General features: G+C 35.3%; 1 protein-coding gene across 4 annotated transcripts in view; it reads left to right on the forward strand.

Moving 5' to 3' along the window:
• The window catches only part of LOC136035027 (uncharacterized), an 86,511-nt gene that overhangs the window by 35,088 nt on the left and 39,210 nt on the right, over positions 1-12,213 (forward strand). For all 4 annotated transcript variants that reach the window (XM_065716616.1, XM_065716615.1, XM_065716618.1 and 1 more), the window contains exon 4: positions 5,805-5,911. In XM_065716616.1, the coding sequence (XP_065572688.1) occupies positions 5,805-5,911 (107 nt within the window). The remainder of the gene's footprint in view (positions 1-5,804; positions 5,912-12,213) is intronic.

Consider the following 12,213-nt stretch of genomic DNA (forward strand, 5'->3'; position numbering starts at 1 on the left):
TTATACTAAAAAAAATAGCACAAAATATGCCAAGAGGATGACTCGAAAAAAGATACCAAGTTAATGGCGATTTAGGTTTCCTAAAGATGAATACGCGTGAAATTTTGAGTAACAAAAATCAGGATTTTAGAAATGCATTGGTTGGGCATGGCCCAAAATCGACTTGGAACCTGGTATACACAGGGGTGTCAATTTTTTTTCGGGGGGGGGGGAAATTTTTAATACAGGTGGTAATTTTTGTTGCTTTTTCAGTTTTTCAATGACAATACAAAAAAAACATTTTTCATTGAGAATACCGAAAAAAAAGTACTGTTTAAAACCCTAAAGGGGGAGTGCGGGGGAGAATTCATCCATGCCTCCAACTAATTGACGGCAATGGGTGTAAATCAAATCATTTTTTGTTTTTACTGTAAAATCTAAGAAAAGTGTTACAAAGAAGTTTTTCTTGCTAAGAAGGTAGCAATGAAATGCTTATTTCGCTTTTTATTCACCTTGAGTATTTTTATTCGCGTACTTCCACCTTGTGTTACTAAGAGCTAAAAAATACATTTTTATTACTAAGAACTAAGCAAATTGTTGCTAAGAAAATTTAGTTTATTATACTAAAAAAAATTAGCACAAAATATGCCAAGAGGACGACTCGATGCAAAAGATTCGAATGCATAACCCTGGCTCTCAATCCTTGTACTGTTATAGTTTGATGGAGAATGTAAATGTTTTTAAAATGAGTCGGAGGTTTTTAGGAAATTTTAGGTTTTTAGGAGGTTTTGAGGAATTTAAGATTTTTATTGGAACCACGGAAGCATTAGTTTTAGCTGGAATTTGCTTCAAAAACAAGGTAATTTTCTTTAACAGTAGAATTCTACAAACTTCGAGATTTGTTAGAATTGACCTCTAAGTTCGAAGCGGGTTTCTGATCACATTGTCGATCTCGCGAAAATTTGAGGAATAAAATTGAACTTTTTTTTTTCGAAAGAATTGAAATATGTATTTCTAGTAAAATCTTCTCTGAATCCAAATAAAAAAATAATTCTCCCCTTATTTAATGTTTGTTCGTGTTCTTTTATATTAAAAAAATTATAGTTGATTTAAGAAATTTTCTCTACCCCCTTGGTTTTTGCATAATAATATGCTGAAGTTTCATTTCTCCTGAACTTCAAAAATTCTCTCGTTTATAAAGAAGTGAAGTATTTCCTCTGCTTCTTTCTCAATAGTGTCATTAGAAAGTTGGCCCGTGGCAAGAAAAGAAAACTATTGAACCAAGACAGTTTTTTTTTCTTTTTTTTTTAAAGCTGGCCAATAATCCTTGACGAGCTGATGAATGCTAATGGCATGTGCTTTTTCTCACTGAGAAAAATTTTAACTGCTATATATTATGTTCAAGAATTGAAATAGGGGATTTAAATAGAATTTCATTCTCGAAATATCGAAATAAAATTACTCTTTTTCTCTTACCCACTGTTTGTTCTTGATATATCGGATTTGTTTAAATGTTAATGATTTAAGAAATTTTTCTCTTGCACTTTTGTATGCCTAGTTCTGAAATGTTATCAGATTTTCTCTACGGCCTTGCGTTTCCTTTCTTTGCGCTAAAGTTTTTTGCTGTTTTAAAAAGTGGAGTTGAAAGAAAGAGTAAAACTTTAGCGTAAAGAGCGGGGCTTTGAGGAGGGAACAGCTCCTTTCATATACGGAGTAATTTCTGTTCGTTTTAAGTTTTAATGTCGCTCCTTACTTTTAGTTTTTTTTTTACATATTTATTTAATATTGAACTAGCGAGACTGACTGATCGGTCGCTTGTATTGTTCATCCCTGTGCTTTTGTTTTTTCAGAGTTATTAAATAGCATTGTTACTTTTCTTACTGTTACTTTTTACAGTTACTTTCCAATGGTTTTGTTTTGTTGTCCTGGAGAATCGTAAATGAACCGATAGAAGACAATTTTGTTTTGAAATGTGTAAAATGATTCCTCTCCGCTGGCTTACCCGCTGTCATGATCTCTCAGTTTATCAGTTTATCAGTGGCTCGTCAGTTTATCTTTTTTGTTGTGAATCCGTAATCAAACAATGAGTAAAAAGCCACAACAAGCTTTGGAATTTTTTACGGTTAAAATGCAGAAGAAAACCGAAGAATCTTCAGTGCAAGAAACTGGTAATAATATCAGAGCTCAAAATGTCGGGTTACTGGACATGATTTTTCCTACCTGTGACAATCTTAAAAAAACAAGCGAAAAAATAAATGACCATGGTCAATATGAAAGAGTGGTCCGCATCCCTGAACCCGTTGCAGATTCTAGCAGCAGCCGAGAACCTCTCGCAGGCTAGGCCCCCTTCAGATAAGGCTACGAAACATACCCGACCAGCCAGATCAACCAATTTTTAAGAGGTATCCGGCTTCCACTTCTAACGGAAGGAAATTCAGTGCGCATTAATTTAAGACTGACGAATGGATTGAATACTTATAAAACCTGGATATTGTGTTTTCTTTTTCTTGCTGCCATTTATCTGGGGGTGGGGGCTCTATGGTCTGGGGAAACTGCTAGAAAAGGGGCTTACATCGAGATTGGATTTTGCAAGTGGAAAGACAGTTCTGGTCTATTGAAGTAACGTGATGGTAGTGAAAGACAGGATTTGTGTTTCAGCATAAGCGAAATTTAAGATAATTAGTACTGATACTTCGAGGTGTGTAGCGAATGGCTTAAGTCGGTCCAGATCTCAAGAGTTTCAAGAAAATAGATATCATATGAAGTACATTTTTCGCGCTATTTGCTTTCTTGGCCGCCAGGGTCTTCCTTTGAGGGGTCATGACGAATCATAAACATCTCCAATCCGGGTAATTACATTGAACTAATGGTGGAAATATCTGAAGGTGACGAAAAGCTGAAGACCAGGTTACAGCCCCCATCTGGTCACTATTGCAGTCAATCAATACCATAACGACGCAGTTACACTGATAGGAAATGCGTTGCGGCTATACAACATCAAATAGTTCGTGGTAACGAACTGTAGTAAGGAGTGACCGACTCAATAGTAACCGAAACTGTAAAAAACGGATTTTTATAACAATAGTTACAAAACAACCGCATTTTAATGCTGATTTCAAATATACAAGTTTCGTTAAGTTTGGACTTACCCATCAAAAGTTACGAGCCTAAGAAAATTTGCCTTATTTTAGAAAATAGGGGGAAACTCCCCTTAAAAGTCATAGAATCTTAACAAAAATTACACCATCAGATTTAGCGTATCAGAGAACCCTACTGTAGAAGTTTCAAGCATCTATCTACAAAAATGTGGAATTTTGCATATTCTTTTTCCAGGAGTGATCGTATCGAACCATCGGTCCTAGAATGTCGTGTTAGGGCTAATTCTAACGGAAATTGAAAGTTCTAGTGCCCTTTTTAAGTGACCAAAAAAATTGGAGGGCACCTAGGCCCCCTCCCACGCTCATTTTCCCCCAAAGCCATTTTATTCAGCATAGTCGAAAACCTTATAACTATGTCTTTGGGGACGACATACTCCTCCACAGTTCCCGTGGGAGGGGCTGCAAGTTACAAACTTTGACCAGTGTTTACACATAGTAATGGTTATTGGGAAGTGTACAGACGCTTTCAGGTTTTTTTTTGGTTGGGGGAGGGGTTATTTGGGAGGATCATACCATGGAGGAATTTGTCAAGGGGGAAGAAAATTTCCACGAAGGGGGCGCAGGATTTTTTTGTATTTGTCTAAAGAACAAAGAAAAAATCGATTTGAAGATATTTTTTCAACTGAAAGTAAGGAGCAGCATTAAAACTTAAATCGAACAGAAATTATTACGCATATGAGGGGTTCACCTCCTCCTAATACCTCGCTCTTTACGCTAAAGTAACTTTATTAATTTCAACTATTTTTTCTGCGGCTTTTGTGATTCAGGGGACATTCTTTAGGAATTGGGACAAAATTTAAGCTTTAGTGTAAAGAGCAAGGCATTAAAGAGGTGGTGAACCCCCTCATATACGTAATAAAAACATACGAATATAGAAGTTCGTTACGTAAGCTAATTCGTAAGTTACGTAAATTTTTACTATTAAAAATGTTCTAGTTGCCTTTTTAAATAACCAAAAATTGGAGGGTAACTAGGCCTACTCCCCCGCTCCTTTTTTTCCAAAATCGTCCGATCAAAACTATGAGAAAGTCATTTAGCCAAAAAAGTAAATTATTTTGCAAATTTCGTTCTAATTATTCATGTGTGGAGAGCCAAAATCAAAACATGCATTAACTCAAAAACGTTCAGAAATAAAATAAAAAAACAAGTTTTTTTTAACTAAAAGTAAGGAGCGACATTAAAACTTAAAACGAACAGAAATTACTCCGTATATGAAATGGGTTGTCCCCTCCGCAATCCCTCGCTCTTTACGCTAAAGCTTTTAATTGTTTTAAAAAGTAGAATTGTGGCAAAGAGTAAAACTTTAGCGTAAAGAGCGAGGGATTGCGGATGGGACAACCCATTTCATATACGGAGTAATGCCCAGCTCCTTACGCTAAAATTTGACTCTTTCTCTCAACTCTACTTTTTAAAACAGTAAAAAACTTTAGCGTAAAGAGCGGGGCGTTGAGGAGGGAACAGCCCCTTTCATATACGGAGTAATTTCTGTTCGTTTTAAGTTTTAATGTCGCTCCTTACTTTCAGTTAAAAAAAAAATGTTTTTTTTTATTTAATTTTTCAGAAGTAAAATCAGCTAATTGCTATGCTATTCATGTTGACGACACAAAAGATGTTTCTAGAAAAGAACAATTAGCGATCCTACTCGGGTACATATCAAGATTAGTACCCGATTAGTAACCAAGTACATATCAAGATTAGTAACCAAGATTAGCGATCCTACTCGGGTACAATTAGCGATCCTACATATCAATTGGAAAAGTAGTGGAGCGACTAATCGGCTGCTATCACATGTAAATATCAGACACCGGAAGCTTATCCACCTCGATTTGTGAAACTATAGAAAAGTTTTTTTCTAGATTTGATGTTTTTTGTTGCCCAGTGTTATCACGGCGTATTTGTTATGATTGGAGGATCCAGTGGAGTTCAAACACAGCTTAGGGAGAAGATGCCTCATGCAGTTTTTTTTACACTATCACCCCCATAGACTACACTTGGTTTTGACCGATTGTCTGAAAAACATCAGCGAACTTTCGGTATTTTTCTCTCTGGTGCAAATTCTTTACGTATTTATATCATGCAGCAACACTTAAAATGAACTATTTGTAGAATCTCAGTGTATTAGCGAGCAAAAAGTCTTGGAGCTTCAGAGGACCATCCAAACTCTGAGAAAATTTGCTTGATTTTCGAAAAAGGGAGAAAACATTCCCTAATGTAGAAGTATCAATCTTCCATCTGCAAAAATGTGGAATTATATATTTTTTGCCAGAAGAAAGATCACGGATGCGTGTTTATTTTTTTTTTTTATTTTTTTTTTTTTTTTTTTTTTTTTTTTTTTTTTTTTTTTTTTTTTTTTTTTGTTCTCCCCATGGGTGATCACATCGAACTCGTAGTCCTAGAATATCGAAAAAAAACTCATTCAAACGGAAATCCAAAGTTTTAGTGCCCTTTTTAAGTGACTAAAAAGATTGTAGGGCAACTCGCCCTCCTCATACCCACATTTTTCCTAAAAGTCACCCGATCGAAATTCTGAGATAGCCATTTTGTTCAGTGTAGTTGAAAAGCGCAATAACTGTGTCTTTGAGGATAATATAACTGGCAACTAATGTATATACTGAGATGAATATACTGACATAATGATGAACTAAAATAAGATTATTTTTTTTTTAGCTTGTCATGATGCAAATGATCAGTCAGACTTTCAGAGAGCTTGTAACAAGGGCTGTGAAGGGATGAAGCAAGTTATTACTGAAACTAGTGTTTTCTCTCCAGTTAAAGTAAGTTACATCGTGTAATATCATTTCTTTATGATATCTTTCATCATGTCTGTCGTCTATCTTTTTCTATCTATAATATCTATATTAGTGTCTGTAACTTTTAATGTCTATTTGTACTATCTATCTTCTATAATATATGTTTTTATATAATAACATATTTGTGTATTATCGCTTAATATATTATCAAATAATATTATTTATGCATATCATGGCTATAATGCATTGTCACAGTATAGAAGTACGATTATAAATAGCGACCACCGTATGAACGCTTTGTTTTTTGTGTAAATTTTTATCAGGGAAAAAAATAGTTCAATTTTGTTTCTTCTTGTCATGAGCATGAATAATTCACCAAAATTAGCAAAACTTTCCGAAATATGTCTACATATTAATATAAGTTCTTGGTACAAATTGTACAATGATAGATACTTATACAAAAATTAATAAAAAGATATTATCATAAATCATTAATGTAAAGAAGTAGATGATTTATATTATCGATTTAAAACAATCCGCACAAACATCTTTTATACCACTTGAGCAGAGAAAACTCATCTTGACCCGACAATATTGAAAGTTCTAATGCCTTGCAGAAACCCTTTCCCCGAAAGCACTATTATACCGCTCTGCATCTCTTGTGTCAGACCCAGTGATTGAGCATGCGCTTTTTTTTCTGGGGTAGGAAAGATTCATGTAACTTGCGTGTTTTGGCGACGTTCAGCGCCAACAATGAGAGCAGTAAAACTAAAGTCGGTTCTTCGGTGCCGGGCCTTTTTGAATATAGGGTTGGCACATTGGCTTACTATTTTCAGTACCCTAGAAATTTAAAGTGTACCTGAATGTCTGGCAATGGCGCCGTTAAAAGTCTTCAGCCACTAACTACCAACCATGTTGTAAAAGTATATGAATAAGCATCCATTCCGAGAAATCTGTCGATAGGGTGCTTGCCAGGTTCGAGGTAACAATAGCTACTCGTCACAAACCGATTCGTACGGAATGGTTGAATTCAAACATCTACATACAAACAAATGAAGTCTTTTGAATCGACCAAAAATCAAAGGACTTTGAAAAGTGGATCATGGAATCCTTTTTGCCATTCATCATGCCAATACTGTAGGGTGGCACCCAATCAACTGATTAAATAAAATTACATCAAATCAAATTACCATTTCGAGGAAACTTGTACATAGGGACATTTGTGTTCTAAAAGAAAAACAATAAAGATCGTTAGAGTCATATCGCCCAATCCCAGTATCCTCAGTTAAAGTTAACTGTTTGAAAGGATCTTTCAGCGCAAAAAAAAACTCCGAATTATGCCTTTCGCCTCCGTTCTGCATTCTTTACCCATTTTGTATTTTAAGGAGCGGAGTGAACTCTTTTATTTGTGTATGTTTATGGAATTGGTACCAGGGTACATCTATTCATGTCACGTCCGAGCGTCCAGGTCTAAGCATGTCAGGTCTGAGTCGCAGGGCTTGTTATTGAATCCTTTTACCATCTCACCTCTTATTACTGTACATTGACGCGAGTCACCTCTCCTACGCTGATAACATTCTCCTTATGTCTGACAACCATCAGGCGTTACAATTTGCTGTGGATACACTAGGTTACACTAGGATACACTAGTGGTTACACTGTGTTTACACTAGGTTAAGTTAAATTGGACTCTCGGTGACCCCTTTAAAAATCACTTCTTCTAATGTCGACATCTTCTAATGTCGCTATTGAAGTCGGTACCGTTGTAATCCCTGTTTCAGTCTTACTAAGATATCTTGGTCTCCCTTTTGTAGTATCTGTTACAGCTAAAAGGCCTTTCACTATTGGTGTTCTGAAGGATAAGTTGAAGAAGAATTTATCTATCAAACAGTCCGTGGTAACGAACTGTAGCAAGGAGCGACCCGGCTCAATAGAAACCAAAACCCTAAAAAACGGAATTTTGATACTAATACATACATCAACAGAATTGGATTTTTATGATGATTTCAAATATATAAGTTTAGTCAAATTTACTGTTACCTATCAAAAAGTTACGAGCCTGAGTAAATTTGCCTTATTTTGGAAAATAGGGGGAAACACCCCCTAAAAGTCATAGAATCTTAACGAAAATCACATCATCGCATTTAGCGTGTCAGAGAACCCTACTGTAGAAGTTTCAAGCTCCTATCTACAAAAATGTGGAACTTCGTATTTTTGGCCGATCACGGGTGCGTGTTCTTTTTTTTTTCAGGGGTGATCATATCGACCCAGTGGTGCTAGAATCTCGCGAGAGGACTCATTCTAACGGAAATTAAAAGTTCTAGTGCACCTTTTTAAGTGACCGAAAAAATTGGAGGGCACCTAGGCCCCCTCCCACGCTCATTTTCTCGAACAGAACAGAAATTTCTCCGTATATTATAGGTGCGTTTCCCTCCTCAACACCCCGCTCTTTACGCTAAAGTTTTTTGTTGTTTCAAAAAGTAAAGTTGAGAGAAAGAGTCAAAGTTTAGCGTAAAGAGTGGGGTGTTGAGGAGGGAAAGGCCCCTATAATATTCATTTAATTACTTGATAAGATTGAGGCTCAATCTGTCAAAAGAAGTGCAGGTCGATCCCTTGCACAATTCATCCCTTGCACCCCATGTGTTTTTCTTAACTCCACTCTGGCGATTTTTCCTCCACAACGGAACGCCAACAAATGCATTTCTTTCGATTTTGTAAATATTTCCTCAAGATTCCTCATTTATCGACTAGAAACACACACGTCTCTAAGCGGTATTAAACAAAAAAAAACAAGTTTTTTAATTGAAAGTAAGGAGCGACATTAAAACTTAAAACGAACAGAATTTACTTCGTATATGAAAGGGGCTGCTTCCTCATCAACGCCTGCTCTTTACGCTAAAGTTTGACTCTTTCTCTCAACTCTTCTTTTTAAAACAGTAAAAAAAACTTTAGTGGAAAGAGCAGGGCGCTGATGAGGAAGCAGCCCCTTTCATATACGAAGTAATTTCTGTTCGTTTTAAGTTTTAATGTCGCTCCTTACTTTCAGTTAAAAAACTTGTTTTTTTTATTTAATTTCTGAACGTTTTTGAATCAATGCATGTTTTGACTTTGGCTCTCCGTAGAGGAATAATTAAAACGAAATTTGCATATTTATTTTTTTGGTTAAATGGTTTTCTCATCGTCTTGATCGAATGATTTAGAGAAAAAAGGAGCGGGAGAGGAAGCCTAGTTGCCCTCCGATTTTTTTGTTACTTAAAAAGGCAACTACAACTTTTAATTTTTTACGAATGTTTTTATTAGCAAAAGATATACGTAACTTATAAATTAGCTTACGTAACGAACTTTTGTATTCTCATGTTTTTAGTACATATATGAGGGGTTCACCCCCTCGTCAGTACCTTGCTCTTTACATTAAAGCTTAAATTTTGTCCCAGTTCATGAAGAATGATCCCCGAATCACAAAAGCCGTAGAATAAATAGTTGAAATTACTAGAAATACTTTAGCGTAAAGAGCGAGATATTAGGAGGAGGTGAGCCCCTCATATGCGTAATAGTTTCTGTTCGTTTTAAGTTTTAATGCTGCTCCTTACTTCCAGTTGAAAAAACTTTTTCATAATTATTTTTTCATTGTTTTTTTTTTTAAATAATGCTACAAAATCCTGTGCTCCCTTCATGGAAATTTTCTTCCCCCATGACAAATTCCTCGATGTAAAGTTCCCCCAACATATCCCACTCTTCTCAACCCCTCCCCCAACCACAAAATCCTCCTGAAAACGTCTGTACACTTCCCAACAACCATTACTATATGTAAGCACTGGTCAACGTTTGTAACTTGTAGCCCCTCCACGGGGACTGTGGGGGAGTAAGTCGTCCCCAAAGACATAGTTATAAGGTTTTTCGAATACGCTGAATAAAATGGCTATCTCATAATTTTGATCCGGTGACTTTGGGAGAAAATGAGCGTGGGAGGGGGCCTAGGTGCCCTCCAATTTTTTGGTCACTTAAAAAGGGCACTAGAACTTTTCATTTCCGTTCGAATGAGCCCTTTCGCAACATTCTAGGACCACTGGGTCGATACGATTATCCCTGGGAAAAAACAAACAAATAAACACGCATCCGTGATCTGCCAAAAAATACAAAATTCTATATTTTTGTAGATAGGAGCTTGAAACTTCCACAGTAGGGTTCTCTGGTACGCTGGATCTGATGATGTGATTTTCGTTTCGTTTTGTGATTCCATGACTTTTAGGTGGTGTTTCCCCCTATTTTCTAAAATAAGGCAAAATTTCTCAGGCTCGTAACTTTGATAGGTAAGAATAAACTTAATGAAACTTATATATTTAAAATCAGCATTAAAACCATGAACTGTTTGATACTTTTTTTAAATTTGTCAAAGGATGGAAAAGCTTTCGACTCGTTTTTGTAACCGATCTGATAAAAATATTGATTTCCCTTTGAAGAGTAGGCTATAAGATCAAGTTAAAATAATTTGTGTGTGTACAAATATAATTTTATAGTTTTGCTTATTGCTATCGGCCCTGACTAAATAACCCTAATGTTTTGAATGTCAGTAAATATTTTTTTTTTTTTTGAAGAGTGTGTTTTTTTCTCTTTTCGTCTAATATACTCCTCTAGCATGCATTTTTTTTCCTGTAAGAACAGAGGGAACAAATGGATAACGTTATGTAATATGTATAAAATCGAACGTATGTATGTCTGTATGTGTGCCCTGTATGCATTACTATGCTCTTCTTCCGATGGCCAAGAAACTTTGAAGAAGTTGTTGAGCACCTATTGTGAAGGTTTTGGTTAGAAATCTCCCCCGCCCAAAACCCTCCTAATACTTTCGTTATTAATACGTGGAAAGGGGTGGGGTGATTTTAACAGCAGTCGCTCCTTAATTACCGTTCATTGCTATAAACGGTTTGACAAACTGAGTTTGAGTTTTCAAATGAAAGAAATTTCCCCAAAGAATTCCTTTATTCAGAAAATTGTTAAAAAATCACATTCCAAAGAAAAGGGGAGTTTTTTTTAATTTCTTTTGAAGGTATTTCCTTTGATCATTTTTCCGAATTCCTGGGTTTTCAGAGCTTTAGCCAATTTATCAAAATGATTTCTTTTTTTTTTTTTTTTTTTGTTCATTCCTTTTTATTTTCCGAAAAATTGTAGTTCTAAAGAAAAATTTCGCAGATGTTTTCATCCCAGGGCTCTATAAATGAAATCTTGTGAAAGAAATCTTTCTTTCACAGAAAGAAATAAAAAAAAGTGAAAGAAATCTTTTTGCCTCCTCAAATTTCTTCATTTTCCATTAGTTATAATGTCTATTGCAGTAATTACCCTATAATTACCTATTGTAGATTTTTAATAATATATATAATTTAAGTATTAAATATAACTAAAGTATATACATACACCCTATTCTTCCAATTTCTAAAGCACTGTTGAAAATATCGCAATAAACAACTGCCCCCTCCTCGTAATTTCGAATGACGCGTTTATGTCATGTGTTATTACCGTACCTAATTGTGAAAATTTATCCTGGGCTTGTATGAATATAATTTAATTTTGCCTTGTTCATAATTCTGTGTGACTTTTGTGCCATTTCCCTCCGTGAATACGAGTTTCAGAATATAAGAAACTATCATCGATGCCTCTAGTTATAATAAGATTCATTTTCTCCTTGTCTCTAATTCTGCTTTGTTCTTTAAGCAAGGATACCATTTGCCCTAAATCTTTCGAAAGTATTTTCCTTGATTGCATCCCCTAATTTCTTTGTTTTCAAAACTTTGACCAATTTATTAAGTTATTTTTCCTTTCAGTACATTTTATTCCAAGCGAGACAATTTTTGCAACAAACCAGTGGTGGAGATTCTGTTATTTCAACAAAAGTTTGGGTCCAGGTGAAAACTGATTATTCTAAAGTTAATAAAAAAAAAAAAATCGTCTACAAAAAAATTATCAAATAAAAGTGAAGAGCCATATTGAAACCTCAAACGATCAGAAAAAGGCAACGAGCTATTATAAGCAAAGCTTAAATCGAACACAAATTTCTGTAGATGAATAACTGAAATTTAAAACGAATAGAAATCGACATGAATAATGACCTCAAACTTAAGAATAACTGATACTGTTAAAAATAGTTGATGCTGTTGTGCGTAAATAGATGAGATCTAAAACGAATAGAATTAAATTAAAGAGCCAACTCGGACTTGAAATTAACAAAGCTTGTCACGAATAATCGTAGGGCTACCAACCACTTAAACCCTCTAAAGGTCAGAGTGTCATTTACGCTTTACTGAAAACGTCTCCTATGCCGAGGAGTGTAT

The sequence above is a fragment of the Artemia franciscana genome, chromosome 13 (genome assembly GCF_032884065.1).
Source record: "Artemia franciscana chromosome 13, ASM3288406v1, whole genome shotgun sequence".
Taxonomy (NCBI): domain Eukaryota; kingdom Metazoa; phylum Arthropoda; class Branchiopoda; order Anostraca; family Artemiidae; genus Artemia; species Artemia franciscana.